At 40.8% G+C, this 15,360-nt stretch overlaps 1 protein-coding gene across 2 annotated transcripts in view; it reads right to left on the bottom strand.

Annotated features, from left to right (window-relative positions):
- Positions 1 to 2,226: 2,226 nt before the first annotated feature.
- RLF (rearranged L-myc fusion) overlaps positions 2,227 to 15,360 on the bottom strand; it is a 42,177-nt gene continuing 29,043 nt past the window's right edge. For both annotated transcript variants that reach the window (XM_026044646.1, XM_026044647.1), the window contains 2 exons: positions 10,907 to 11,048; positions 2,227 to 7,118 (listed from right to left, as the gene is read on the bottom strand). In XM_026044646.1, coding sequence (XP_025900431.1) covers positions 2,403 to 7,118; positions 10,907 to 11,048 — 4,858 coding nt within the window. In that variant the 3' untranslated portion in view covers positions 2,227 to 2,402. The remainder of the gene's footprint in view (positions 7,119 to 10,906; positions 11,049 to 15,360) is intronic.

The following is a 15,360-nucleotide window of genomic DNA, read 5'->3' as shown; positions in this document are numbered from 1 at the left end:
AGCGGCTCGGCTAGGACATCCGCCAGTTCCCGCAACACCCTGGGGTGCATCCCATCAGGGCCCATGGATTTGTGGGTGTCGAGTGAAACACTTGTGGAAGGAAAAGGGATGGGATTAAAACTCCCTTGTGTGCCCAGAACGGGCCATCGCCAACAGAACACACTGTGAGATGATCCCATGAACGCCAAGCAGAATAAACTTGCCATGTTTTAAATACAATTCCCTGAAGAATACAGCAAGAGTTTCTCCAAATCTGACAGACAGAAATGTCTGCATGTTTATCTTCACCCGCATTATATTCAAACTGAAAATAACCCRTAACAAATTAATTAACAGCAGCACCTACCCAACATCAATGAAACACCACGTGGACTTCAGTCACATAATCTGTAAAATCTTTGTCTCTCTGTAGTGATAGTAATTTGCACACATACAGTAACTGTTATTTAATAAGAGCAGGCTGTTTCTGGGGAACTAACACTTTCAGAAATAGCCCTTCTATGGAATAACAGAGCTAGAATTGTCATAAAGCTCATGCTTGATATGCACATTTGATCTTACAGCAAGCAGCAGGGCTGGTTTTGTTAGTGGGAAAGCTGAACATGGAAGACCTTGCAGGATGCTTAGACAGCAGGATTCTGTACAGATAATTTTTCAGAGCTCCTTGGTGGCAACAGCTTAAGACACGATTCCTGCCAACAATCTGAATTTGGAATTGTTGCTTTTGACAGTGAATTTTCACTGAACCCATTCCTATGTTCCCATCAGAACAGGCAGATGAATACACTGCATATGACACTGGAGAAGAAATTTGTAATAAGGCTTCATTCCTGCGGCAATTCATCAACATTTGCAGGTAAACCTTTATAAACTTTTTTGTCTTTTACACAGAAAAAACCTAATCCGTGACAAGCAGAAACGCTTTGGTACTTTATTTTTGGACTATTTCTGCAGTCCCAGAATCCTCTCCTCATTGTAAAAGCGGCTAATTCACAAACTCCAAGAGGTGAACAGGGATGCTGTGAGCACTGCTTCCTACTGATTAGGATGGTTCTATGAATGCTGGTCTCCAAGGAGCAGCATCAGAAAAAGAAAACGTGGCTCAACTTCTATGAATTCATGTAAATGCCACTTCTGGTCAGTATTGCTCATAACACATTACTGCAGATTTTTTATATTATATATATAAAAATATATAAAATCTATATATGCATAAATCTATATATGCATGAAGTCTATATGTGTGTATATATATATAWWMTMTATATAWMAYMTMWAWRTGTGTGTGTGTATATATATATATAAAAGATACTCCTCTTCATTCTTGCCACCAGCCAATATCTTCCCAAGTTTTCATTTTCTTTCCATTATTACTTCCAAGATTACAGTGTTAAAACCAAAGCACCTCAACAAAACCCCAAACCCTCCCTGAATAAGGAAATTGCAGCTTGCTCGTATTATCTCATAGAGCTTAGGAAATACCACTTCCTWTTCAGTGTGCAGGTTCCGGGCCTCAGAATGTATGCAGAAGAAACAAAAATAAGTATCAGAGCTCAAAATATTAGATAACTGCTTTTAATAATCTTCAAGGTAGGTCGTAGTCATTATCCAAAAAAGACCASGGAGCCCCAAACCTGCAGGTCTCTCAATAAATTTCAAAATTCACTCTGTCAGAAGCATTTTCTTCCATTAAGGGAAAAATACCCAGAAGTTTCCTATCACCATATGACAAGTGCTTTTACCCACACTCATCCTAATTCTTTAAAGTCTGCAAGGACAGACAATATTACAGAGTAAAACTTACCTACACTGCTTCATCAGCCTAATTAGCTATCTACAAATGTGTCAAACTGAAGGAACATTGTCCAGCACGCACAGAATGGTCCCAAATTCAATAAATAAAAGCAAATCACATTAAAGTTGCCTAAAAGAAAAAGATTTACCATACAGTAAACAAATGGGTGAAAAACTGTAATTTATTGAAACTCATAACTCAAAAAATATAAGATGCTGTAGTGTACAATATGTTACACAAAGCACCCTAGGGTGCACATTCAAGTCAAGTAATAACTCCATCACCCCCCAAACCCTGGTACCCTAGTACTTGTTCCATATACAATCATGCACATTTACTCTGCAAGAGGAAGCCCCCAGTATTCTGATGTGTTAAATAGCACCAAAATCAGCATTGTCCAAAACAAAAAAAAAAAAAAAAAAAAAAAAAAAAAAAAAAAAAGGGGAGCTAAATTAACTTGGCCAGTACTTTTTGACAGATATTATACATTCATGGAATTAAACAGTCCAAACTAACCTAAACAGTGTGTTCTGTAACAGTTTCTGCTCTAATTTGAAATTCTCCCCATGTAACAGTAGTGGAGGCAATCTGTTCTAAGCAAAACTACTTATGTACTTCCTACACAAAGCTCATCRGCCTTTTTTGTTGGAAATAGATCAATAAGGGACGTGGAAAACTTGGATCTTTCCAGAACAACTACCGGTCTTAAGTAATGAAGCTGTTTTAAGGCAAGGTCTCCACAGTCCATTAATGCCTTGTCCAAGATAGCCCTCAAGTTTTCTAAAGAAGGGGCAGATGACGATTCTGAAATGATGGGCTGTATTTCTGTTAGCCGCCCATGATTGTTTTGGGGTCCGACTGCATTTTTCTCCTTCACAAAGCTGTTTACTGGCGCATCCCGATCCCGTCGAGAGTCTCCGTCTTTTTGCAAGATTCCATCAACTGGAAACTGCTCAGGAGACTCCCATTCCACCACCTCATCAAAATCATCATCGTCATCCTCTTTTCCCTCACTTTCCTGAATAAACTTTAAAAATGAAGACTCAAATCCCATTGGTTTATACGTCTTTAAGTCAAATGGTCTGGACAGGGGTTGCTTCTGTAATTTGTCCTTCGTAGTACAACGTACGTTTCTTTTTGCATTTTGGGTATCTGTGCTATGTTCACGTCCCTCTCCGTCTTTCTCCCTTGGCAACTCTAACTGTACGTTGGAGAAATAAGAGCCACCTTCACTGTTTTCAGATACATCTCCTGTTTTACACCTCACGGACTCCCTTAAGTTATGCTCTTCAAAACTGCTAGTTTTTGAACTGTGGTTATATTTTAAGGTGCCCGAATACATAAAGGCACTCGTATCGAAGCCCACACTACCTGCTGAACATCTTTTTTGGTCGTCACTGCTTACACCTTGATGGTCCTGATCAGTATTTGCAGTGAGAGATTTTTGACTTTCCTGCACAGAGTGAGCTGATTTCTCCTCTTTAACTTTTGTGCCTTTTTTATCCCCACCTGAAGCTGTGTCAGATGAGGACTGTTTTTCTGTCATTGTGCCACATTTAACACAAACAACCAGTTTCTGGATCTGTTGCTCTATATATATATTGGTCATCTGATGTGTGCGTTTGTAATGCCTCACTATACTGCTTTCCAGTTTCACAACGGACATACATCCCTGAACCATGCAAGGGTACTGGGTCTGGTTGGACTTCTCTTTGCACATTTGTAGGGCTTCCTCTTTTGTTTTCAAATTAATCAAATGCTTTTCTTTGCTTTTGCTAATTCTTTTAGGTTTTTCTTTTATCTGCTTCCCATTCTGCTTGTTCATGTCAAAATTGTCTTTCAAATAATTTTGTTCATTTTTATCCTTATCAAGATCATCTTGCTCCTCTTTTTGATTTCCAAAGAGACTATCATAGTATTCACTATGTCGGAAATACACATGTTGAGAGTAGTGACTGTAATTGGTGAAAATTCGATCACAGCCATTAAGGTCACAATGGATTTCAAAATCTTTGTTTATTTTTTCTGCACTGGCATGTTCTTCTACCAGGTGCTGTTTTAGCTTATTAAAAGTAACAAATACAGCAGGGCAATGGGCTTGGTTACAAGCAAATCTTGCAGATTCAGCTTCAGAAAGCACTTTTTGATCTTCTATATGTTCATCGTGGAAGTCACTACAATGCTTAGCAAGGGCTTTAGAACACAGAAAACGCTTACCACACTCTTTGTACTTGCATGCAAATATTTTTTTACATTTGACAAGTTCCCTTTTTGTTCTTGCTTTGTCTTTTTCTAAGCAGAGCTGTTCCTTGTTATACTGGTGAACGGTCCTATAGTGACGAATCAAACCTTTCTGGTTGGTAAAAGCAGAGTTGCAGCTTTTATGAATACAATGAAATGGTTTGTGGTACTTATGCAATATGTAGCATAAGTTTCCTTTAGCAACTGTTCTTTTGCTTCCTCTTCCCTCTCTTGCCTCCAGTTCTTCCCTGTGACTGTCCAGAGAAGCCAGGTTAGACGTTTTTCTTGTTATGCTGCTGTCTGTCTCTTCACTGGACTCCAAATCGGTTTCAGAACTACAGTCTTCCTTTTTGGGACGATAAAGCTGTTCCGAGTGGTCTGAGTGTTCAATGAATTCAACCTTGGTTGCAGAGACAGCTGTTGGCACAGTATTATGTATGTCCTCTGTACATAAACTTACATGATCAAGTTTATCATTAGAGCAGACCTTGTGTGTCATCCTCTCACAGCCAATTTGATGTTTGTTTCTATAGTGAATTCTAAGATGTGTTTTTCTTGTAAATGATCTTTGGCAAATATGACACTTGAATGGTGAGTACCGATGCTGGAACATGTTTAACTGAAGAACCATCTCTTTTGAATAGTTATGCTTTTTAACATAATGCATTAAGAGAGCTTCTCTGGTCACGAATTCACAAGTACATCCTTGACATTCACAGAAAAATGGTTTGGCTGCCAGCTGGGTGAGATACTGGCTGGGTAAGTTTTCTTCTTCTTGAAACTGAAATTTTGAGGTAGCTTCTTCTACTCCTGACTCAGGGCACTTGGTATCCCTAGATGAATAGGACTGTAAGGAGCCCAAAAAAGGCTTGTGTCTTGAAGAATTCTGAATATTGGAATTTTTTAAGCTGAGATGTTTCAAGCCTAAGAGTAGTTCCAGCATATTGTCTTCAATATTTGATACTTTAGAACTGTCATAAAAAGATGCTTCTGGGGAAGAAGGATAATTTTCTTCTTTCAGGCCATTGTTTCCTTTATTGTAATAGAGGCTTTCTGGAGAATCAGCATTTGTATCTGAATTCTGATCCAACTCCGTACCAATGTCTCTGGGGGATTTACTGCCCGGAGCAWCACTCAGCAGGTTCAGAAAGTCTTTAGTTTTCATCTCCATCTTTTTTTTACCTTTGAAGTTATATGGGTGGGCCCTACGAAGATGTTTCTGCATACTTCTGGCGTGTTTGTGTGTTGCACAGCATCCTTCAAAGCCACAAGAGAAGCTTTTTCCATCGAGGCAAACTGCCTCACCGGAGCACTGTTCTTTCACATCTGCTGAATGGAAGACTCCTTCCTGGGACACGAGAAAATCTGGAGCCGTTTGATTGTGAGCCCCTGTTTCAGTCAATAAAGGAGACACCTGGCTTTGGTTTACAGCTGTGCTGTGGTTCCCACAGTGAACACTGCAAGTACTTTCACTGTCTAGGTCTTCACTGTCGGAGAGCTCTTCTTCCTTGATCTGTGGAATTTCCTGAGAGCTCGTGGGATCCAGGTTTTCATTTGGACTGGAGCTTTCAGATTGTTCAACCAGCTGAGACTCTGGAAGATAACTGAACTTGTCTTTTGAAACAGACTCTTCACGTTTCACCGTTTGCTTCCCGTCCCCGTTTGACACGGCGATGTTATGCATTGCAAGGTGGTTCTGAAATTCAGTTTTTGAGTAATAAAACTTTTTGCAACCAAAAAAGTTGCATGTATATGATGCATCTCTGAAGTGCTGTGCCTCGTGATGGTAAAGCTGCCCTAAGTCACTGAAAACAATATTACAGCCATTTAGTTCACATTTGTAACGAAGATCATCGTGTGTTTGTTTGTGATTAAGAAGCTCATTAACGGACCCAAACCTGGCATAACAATCCATTGACACACACATATAAGGCTGAGGACCACAGTGCACTCGTTCGTGCTCCCGCAGATGGAAGGATGTCATGAAGTGCCGGCGACAGAAAGCACATTTCTCTCTCCTGTTTTTCATATCCAAGTAGTGTTTGGCATTCTCATCGTTGTTCTGATGTTCGGCTTTTAGATGTACACTTAAGTATTTAAACTGTTTAAATACCCTCGAACAATCTGTGCCGGGGCATGGGTAGATGTCTCTGTCTTGTAGCTGGCAGTTTTCCAACTGGCTGAATGTGACATATTCATGTGCGTCGCTTTCTAGGTTTTCAGACAGTTGGGGCTGATGCAGCTTTTCCTGAAGTGCCGGGCAGGAGCTGCTGGAAGATATTGTCTTTTGTGGCGATCTCTCTTTTTTCAGTATTATTTTCTTCTTCGGCCTGTGTGTTCGACTAGGTGGCATTTTAACATGTTCCATTACATGCGGTACAAAAAATTCCTTTCTTTTGAACTTCTTTGTACACACAGGACATGTGTAAATACCATCTTCCATGTGCATCTTGGAATGGTGCAGTATTCGAGCCTCTATACACTCCCTTTTGCACAGCACACAAAAGAATTTGTACTGAAGCCATCTCTGGTATCTTTCTGAAGAACCAATTGGCTTTTTTACTCTTACTTTCTCTTTAGGATTATTTATTGAATCTTTTCCATCATAATATTTATGTTCTTTCGTGTCATCATAGTCACTTAAGAAACTATCTAAGAGGTCGGTTTCATTGATTGACATATTACAACTTACATCATCCTCAGAATCAGAAGCTACTTTCCCTAACAATTTAAGGCAATGTCGCTTTAAAGTCTTCCAGTCCCAAAATTCAGGATCAAATGGCCAATATGCTTTTAAAGCCAACAGCAGCTCACAACGGAGCGAGTTGGGGACCAGTGCATTTTCTTCATCGAATTTTTGATCTGGTTGCATATACAGCTCTTCCAACACATTAAATCCACTCAAAGTTGGCTCAAGTAAGAACTCGGTAAGCTGACATGCTCTTCTGACTTCAAGGTCTTCTGGTARAAGGCATGCGATCGTTTTACATACAGATGTCTTCATTTCGTCACTTCCATTTGATCTGATCTGAAGGGCTCTCACACATAACAAAACAGACACAGCAAGTCCTGCTTCTTCTGCCTGTTGTTAAGCAAAAAAAAGAAAAGAAAAATTATTTTTCTTTGGTGTATATATATTCTCTCTAGAACTTCTCTCTGGAAGAATTACACCTACATTCTGGAGGCTTCCTGATGATAGCAAAGCTTTATGGACAGCTAGTTATCAAGGCTTTCCAATAAAATAGCAGCTACTGCATATTCATAACATATTTAGACTGTGTTAAGTGCCTGAGTCMATTACTGTATTTCAGAAAGCTGACTAATATTTTACCTGACAAGCTGTTCTACTCTTTGAAAGCAAGGTGGTCTCTCCCATTCAGTGCTCTCTGGAACAGTCACACTACCTCAGGCACTGGACTCTGTAAGATGCCCTTCCCTCTAGCTCCTGTTCCCTCCATGGAGGGTTTGATTCTCAGACACAACTAGGTCAGGTGTCTAAAATGAACGGTGCAAATCTTCAACCTATGCTCTTTCTGCAGCATCCACAAAGGATATTAATTCAGCACATCTGGCACACCGTAAATAAGGAAGTTCATGTAAATTTATACTAAAAAAAAACCCCATCTTTAAGATTACAAGCAGTATAGTTCCAAAAGTGTTTCCTGATGAAGATAACTCACATTTAAATTCTGAGGATTTTCTGAGAAGTCTATTCAACTTCTTGAAATACTGCTCAGTTGGACTAAGATACCCACAAACTTTATCCATACATGGATCTAAACCAGCACATAGGTCAGATTCTACATGGGCAAGACTGAACGCTATCTTGTTCCAAAATTTGACAATAGCAAACTTGAGGAATACAGAATGTGAAGGCATGAAGCAATTATTTAGTTATCATTTGTGGAGACAAGTAACAGTTAAGACTTATCACATGTTAACAGATGATGAAAAAGAACATTTTTAATTAGTATGCATGAATATCTGTATATTAGCAGATGAGGAAACCCTGCAGAGAAAAGAAAGAAACGTGAAAGATGGCAAATCCCCAGTTTAAGTAAAATGGGGCTAAATGGTAAATCCCCACTGCACACTACACACTCCTAAGTGTCTATCTTATGATAGTGCTTTGTTTTTAAAAGCCTCCTATATCATTCACTGGCTCAATGACTGACACCTTCATAACACCTCATTTCATTGTTGTCCCAAACACCATTYGCCTTTACATAAAATCGGGTGTTATTTCAATGTGATTTTCTTTCCTGGCAGAAATACTTTATTTGCAGCATATTTGTATGCACATCACCTGCGCCGACAACGGTGATTCCCTCTGTGAAGACCTATCAGTCCGTGTGAAAGCAGACACACAAGCAAATGTATGAARGCTTTTATAGCATAAAGATATTTCCATTATTTGTAGCTAAACTAGTCTCTAGTGGAGGAGTTCTTGCTCTAGCATCTCTTTCAGACTAGCTTATATGCCTTTTCAGGCAACAAAGATTTGTATAATGGAATAGAAGTATCCAGACAAATGGTGGTTCCTGCAATCTTCTGTAGTAGATAAGGCTTTATATAAACCAATTAATTCCACCTTACTCCTAAAGTCCTGACTCAGTCTGCCCAGTCCTACTATAGTTGTTTGTCTTGAACACAAGATGTCTATGGCTGGATCTCCAAGATGTGCTCAACACCTAATACAGCCAAGGAGTTTAATGCTCAGGCTCCAGGCACTGGCACTCGGACGCCAAGCTGAAATTAGACCATTTAGGAGCATCTCTAACAGGGGAGAGGGAGGAGAACTACCCTCCAAAACAYCCCTTGCTCAGCAAAACAGATAGCAGCACCGGGAATGGAACACACCACACGTGTCCCAGACCAATACTTTAAGCACAAGATGAGCTTTTTGCTGTCACTCCCTCTGCAGTATTTATTTTCTGCTCATTTTCTTTAAGAAAGCAGAGTTTAGGATACAGCATCACTCTTCATGTATTTCTGCTCATTTCCTCAGACCTATCCATTTTATGCAACGATTAATACAGGGCATTCTGCAATTTATTTCCAAAGCAATTTCCATTTTGTGCATTTTTACTATCTTTTCTGTACTGGCTGGCTAACAGAACTACACACGCATACCAACCTAAATGGAAAAGGTCTAAAAGAACTAAAGATCAGTTAGAAGAATTAACTAGCTCTTATCCTCACTGTACACAGGCTATTGGAAGTCACCTGATACTTCTTTAATTCCACAGCTGTGTTAATTTGCTGTAGAGCACTAAAAAGCTGCTCTCCCGAGAGAAGAAATGTTCTTACAAGGGCCTCTCAGAGAACAGGGAGAAAGAACCGGTCTGTAAGTCATAGAGCATCCCTGCAATGTAACTGTACACTGCCACACATTTTGAAAGTAGAAATAAGCCCAATTTAGAGAAAGTGAAAACAAAGATCTCTCTGAACAAAGCACTACTGTTCACTGAAACAATAATAGTCCTAAGGGAAAGATGCTTGTATGCAATTTCACTTTCATTACCTGAGCAATATAGTTATTAGAATAGTTAAGGTCTTACTGTTACCAGATAGCTTATTTTAAACTCGGCTTATATTAAGAACAGACGGACAGCCCAGGTGACCAAGGCTGCTCACAGATTCGAGGCTGGTGCTAGGACCAATGGGGCCAGAGGCATGACCGGCCCCGGCGCTCGGCCCTGGGGAGGCCGCCCCTCCAACACTGAGCTCAGCTTTGGGCCCCTYGCTACAGGCAGGACATGGAGGWGCTGGAGTGGCTCCCATGGAACTGGGGAAGGGGCTGCGGCCCAGAGCTTATGAGCGGCCGCAGTTGTTAGTGTGGAGAAGAGGAGGCTCCGTGGAGACCTCATCGCTCCTACAACTACCCGGAAGGAGGTTGTAGGGAGACGGGGTCAGGCTCTTCTCCAGGATAAATGCTGATAGGACAAGACGAAATGGCCTCAGGTTGCGCTGGTGGAGGTTCCCGTTGGATATGAGGAAAAATATCTACAGGAAAGAGCACTTAAGCGTTGGAACRGGCTGCCCGGGTAGTGGTGGGGTCACCGTCCTCAGCAGTGCTCAAGGAACGTGTAAATGTGGCGCTCAGGAACATGGGTTAGCAGGTTATGGTGTTGAAGGGCTTATGATTGCACTTGATGATCTGAAAGGTCTTTTCCAACCATAACGAGTCTATGATTTATAAACACTCTCCCCAAAATTTAGTCCCCTATAGAAGCTAGGTACAAAACATTTGAGTGCAGCCAATTTAACAGCCAAGCACAGCCAAAGGAAAATAGAAAATTTAACTGAACAACCACTCAGAATAAGGACCAGGACAGGCATAGTAAGCTTATAAAGAACATTTTAAATAGCATCCTGCATTTGTTTTCTGCTAGATGGACTGATTKCAGTGTTTCCATTTTTCTTCGAACAGAACTTCCTAGTTTTTAAAAAACTGCTGCTGAGCATCTCTTGAATCTTACTGTGCCTGCTTGCAGATAGGGATCAGAAAGGGTAGAACTCCAAATGTGACTGCACCACAGATTTACAACTTGAGGATATATCTTTAAACTGCAAGAATCCTTTTTGTGCAAAATACAGCCATCTTGTATCATCTTGTATTTTAAGAAYAAGAAACAGCACTATGATAGAAGGTAACTTGGATTTGGGTCAAACTGACATAAAACTACAGCTAGTAGGCATGTCCTTCAGTTATTTGTATGAGTAAGATATCAGAAACTTAATCAGAAAACCAGATCAATGCAATAATGTATAGTTTCCTTGTTGGTTCAGTGAAGTTATTAACAAAGCACTACATTCCCTTCAGGAGCTCTAGCTGTGCTCCAGAACTCTGGACAGCAGCTTACTTACTTCAGATTGTATGACTCTTATCAGGAAAAATAAATGCTGTAGTGTTTTGGCAATAATGCCAAACTGACGACATCTTTCCAAAAAGGAATCCAAAGATGGATCAATTCTTCTTTGCAATTTGCTCCAGAAAAGTGTCAGTTCCCTGCAAAACATTGAAAGCAGATTGTAAGCATARTGCAGATACACATAATTCATCCAGACTCTACATGATATAGCTCAGAGTTGACACCACAGGAATTTATTAAAAAGCAGGACACACTCGAATCAGGTCTCCACCTCCTAGAAGTGCTGCAGAGAACTCTTTCATTGTGTCTTACTTTTAAGACATCAAAACCCTCCTGATCAATAATCTGTTACCTAGTGGAAGAGACACTTGCAGTAGGACTCATTTCACTTCATGCAGACATCCAAGTTACTGCCTAGGCTCCCTCCTCTCTCAAGGGATGGAGGTGGAGAGAGGAGAACAGGAAAGCACATGCAACTAGAAATTTAAAATAGGTAAGATGACTCATGATATAGTCTCCAGCTTTCCCCTAGCTGGCAAAAAGCTTAGATGCTGACACCAACCTTCCAACGATACAGCTCCCACTCAATGCTTTAAAAGATGCCTCTAACAGCGCACACTTCACAAAGCGTTACGTAAGCCATGTACACAAGCCCAGGACTTTGTCTTTTGTTTGAGTGGTTACGTGCTTTATTGTTTGTGTCATTCAAATACAGAGCCGTTCTGTTAAGCAATTTATTACATGCAGGGCAACACAGCTGCTGCACAGTGCAGCGTCACTTTGCATCACTTTCCCATCACAGGGCAAGTGCCACAAAAAGAAAAAAGCAGMAAGATKACAGAAATTGTATCTTGTATGTTAATGCAAGAGATTTCCTGGTGCTATTTTACTAAACTTCACCTTTGCTAACCCAAGCTCCCTTGGTTTCTCGACTGTGAGGTCACTCATAACATCCAACAACAAAAAGGAGAAACATCTGCACAGACTGTACAAGGAACAACAAGAACATTTTTGTTTTTTGCTGCTGCAATCCTAATCTCAAACCCTAAATCACATGAAAGTGAAACAAGACATTTGTCTTGTTACGAATCACTTGTGGGATGCAATTACCGCATATAACTGAATACATATATATATTTATTAAAAACAACAGCCTAGAAAGATCGTAACAGCCCTTCAGAGTCAGACAGGGAAACCTGAATTAGAGGAGTGCTGAGAGAAGGGGCATTGCTCTGGATAATCCCTTATTCCCAAGAGTTTCTTAAAAGACAAAAAGCTTTCAGTGCCATCCYATTCCTCTTACATATTCCTTATCTCTTATCCTCTTATATATTCCTTATCCAGCCCCTTCCTTCTGCAAATCTAGAGAGCTTTGTGGAAGAAGTCCTCAAGGATRGCGTTGTAGAAGTGTTCTAGCTTGTCTTCACGCATGTGGAAAGACAGAACCCTGCTCAGTGTTCAAGCAATTTTCTATTTCAAATTGATTTAAGGCAGGGAGGGATGGTGAAGAGAAGGCATTCCAGCCACAGAGATATCAAGAAGTGAAGCCTTATCAGTAAAGCAGACCAGAGAAACACTTTTTGAGGTTGTGTTTAGCTGAAGCTCACATTTAATTTCACCTCGGTCAACCTCAAAAATTATATTATTTCATGGATTGATAAGTTTTCTAACTACTCGGGGATAAGGCAACTACTACTAGAAACAGCTCTTCCTAGATTTAAGACCTAAAGATGATAGATGTCCTCAGTGGAAAGCAAAATCACAGCTCAGAAGTAGCATTAGGTGTTATTTTAGGACCCTAAGCAGCAGGCACTGGAGAAATTTCCAGTTTTCATGATGAGCAACATTTGCAAACAAAAGTTTGCCATTACCTTCAGGAGCAAAGTGAAGCTTCACACCAGCACAACTGGTTCATAGAGAGGCATGCACCCGTTTTGCTAATCTTCTCTTGCAGGTAGAGATCTGAGGCTACAAATCTGAGTCCWCCTGAGGATGGGCTAAACCAGTGATATAGATTAAGCACTCCAACTACAGTAGAATAATAAAAGATTTAGGTAAGGTGGAAAACTGGCCTGGTGCAATGAGGCAGGTGCTGCAAAGAAGAAAGAGGAAGAGAAGGAAAACTCGCCCCTTCTCTGCAGGACAAGAGTGATGTGACAGTGGAGCAGAGCAACAGCTCAGTGCTGGCAGAAACAGCCTGGAAGTTCCCGGGTCCCGGTGTGACCAGCTCGTAAGCCCGTCTAGCACTAGCGAGGAAGGTTGCACAGTTTTGCTCTGTTAACTGAATGTGCGTAGTACAGATCAGATGGACTCACAGACAAGAATTGTGCAGCCATTTCTACAGAAATCCCCCCTCCCCCCCCATTTTTGGTAGCCTCATTCACAGAAACAGTCTCAAAAACACCCCCTTTTCCTTCGTTGTTCATAGGCCTTTTTTTTTTTTTTTTTTTTTTTTTTTTGTTTAAACCAGAATACTTTAACCAGCTAAGCTTGTTCTCTTGGAATCTGCATAAACCAAGGTCTGGAGAAGGACACGGGGAATAGCTGGCTAGCAGAGAGCAGGACTGTGTTCAATAATACTGCCTCCTTCCAGCATGTGTGAAGCATAGCCAGGGGCTGGCTTATCAGAAGATATTTCATCAATGTATTGGGCACTTTGTCAAGTTATGAAAAAGAAAATATTCCAAGTAATGCTGCAGGAAAGGTTTATTTTAGGATCCTACACATGGAATGTTTTCAGGCACATATGGCTCATCTATTGAAGTGAATCCATACCCACATGGGTTACTATGCAAATGAAAGSTGACCTGCAAACCACAATGTACCAACGGATCTCTGCTTTGCTTATTTTCCATGTTCCTCCTTTAAAAGATACATTTATCAACGGTTTGAGTCGTCAGCATTCAGTTCTGGCCTGTCAAGTTACATAATGCTCCAGACGTACAGCCAGTCAGAACCAATTAGAGCTTTAATCATTTATTGAACTGAAACACCACATGCAGTTATGACTGAACATACACAAGTTACATTTTATTGGTATGAAAATGCACAACCCAAATGGTGTTCAGGACATTGCTAGAAGTTCAAATTAGCAGAAGATGAAACAGTGCTTCCAAATTAAATAAGCTTTCAACAGCCACTCCTGTTTTTCTAAAGTATATAGGACTATTGTTGAAGAGAGTTGTCTAAAATATCGCTGTCCCTTAAAATGCAGTTGGTCTCAGGAAGATTTTTAACTTGTATACATAAAGACCTATTAAAAATACCTGGTTACATAATAGAATTGAAGCATTTGATGCCTGCCAAGCTACCTCTAACGTTTCATCCTCCTACACCAGGTTCAGCTGCACAGGGGAGCCAGATAAGCCCATTACAGGGGGTTGGCCTCCCATGTGTTGTGCTCCTCACTGCCTCCTCTCTCTGATGTTTAGCACATTCATGTCTCAGCGTATTCAAGTTATTGATGCAACATCCCCTTAACTCTGTTCAGGCCAAGCACGCAAGTCAAGTCCGCAGGGAGTGCAGTCGGCAAAGTGCGTACAGGGTTGGAGTCTTTTTTTTGGTTGGGATGACTATATCTGTATTCCTTATCAGCTCAGCTGCCTGATCCCACAGAAAATTAATCCTCCAAATTAAGTTTTCTCCTATACCAGCTAGCTGAAATCACCCCTCTTCTGTCTAAAGAATTACTAGATCTGCATCTGCCACAAGGAAAGGGGGTGAGGATCAGTTCAATGAGGCCAACAGACAACAACACTTACCATTAGATCAGCATAACATCCTTGTTTTCAAACAACAGTACTTTTAAAGGGTAACGGTTAAAGATGTAGTCTCATAGGAAGGAACCTGCTGGAGGGTTCCAGCTGATTAAGCAGCATTACAGCAGTGCTGTAGGAATGGGGTCTATCAGAAGATAGACTCCACCATGGTTCCAACATGCTGGAGACTTTCCTCTTAAATGAATCACACCACATAACTTATGCAGAGCCCTGCTGTACACAGTTTTAGATTTTTGAATTTACACCCCTACACAATTTCAGGGCTGCACAGAAAGCCTCACTCTCCTCTGTAGCTCCAGGGGAAGAACAGACAGAACTGGAATCTTCTGCATGTCCACGCAACAGCAGAGCCACCCACCCAYGGCACTGCTGGACAGATTAGCACTTTAGTTTGTGCTAGAACCTTAATTTGAACAACCATTAACAGTAGAAGACAATGCCAGGGCTTTAGCGAGAGTGACACAAGCCTGCTAACAACCTAAGTAAGTAGGAACCTACTTGTGTCACTAGACTATGCCAACAGTTGCGGTTTTAAGCCTTTGCTATTTGTCACTTACAAGAATTAATTTTTAAAATTGGGGATGCCTACTCATGTTAGTGGCACCATGTCTGGTGTAAACAGCCTCAGTCAGGCGTATCATGGAGAAACTGGCACAGAAAGAATCACAGA

This window comes from Nothoprocta perdicaria, unplaced genomic scaffold, assembly GCF_003342845.1.
Source record: "Nothoprocta perdicaria isolate Ctin4 unplaced genomic scaffold, notPer1 scaffold_375, whole genome shotgun sequence".
NCBI classification, from domain to species: Eukaryota; Metazoa; Chordata; class Aves; order Tinamiformes; family Tinamidae; genus Nothoprocta; species Nothoprocta perdicaria.
The sequence above is the reverse complement of the archived record's forward strand: the minus strand, read 5'-3'. Positions and strand labels throughout refer to the sequence as shown.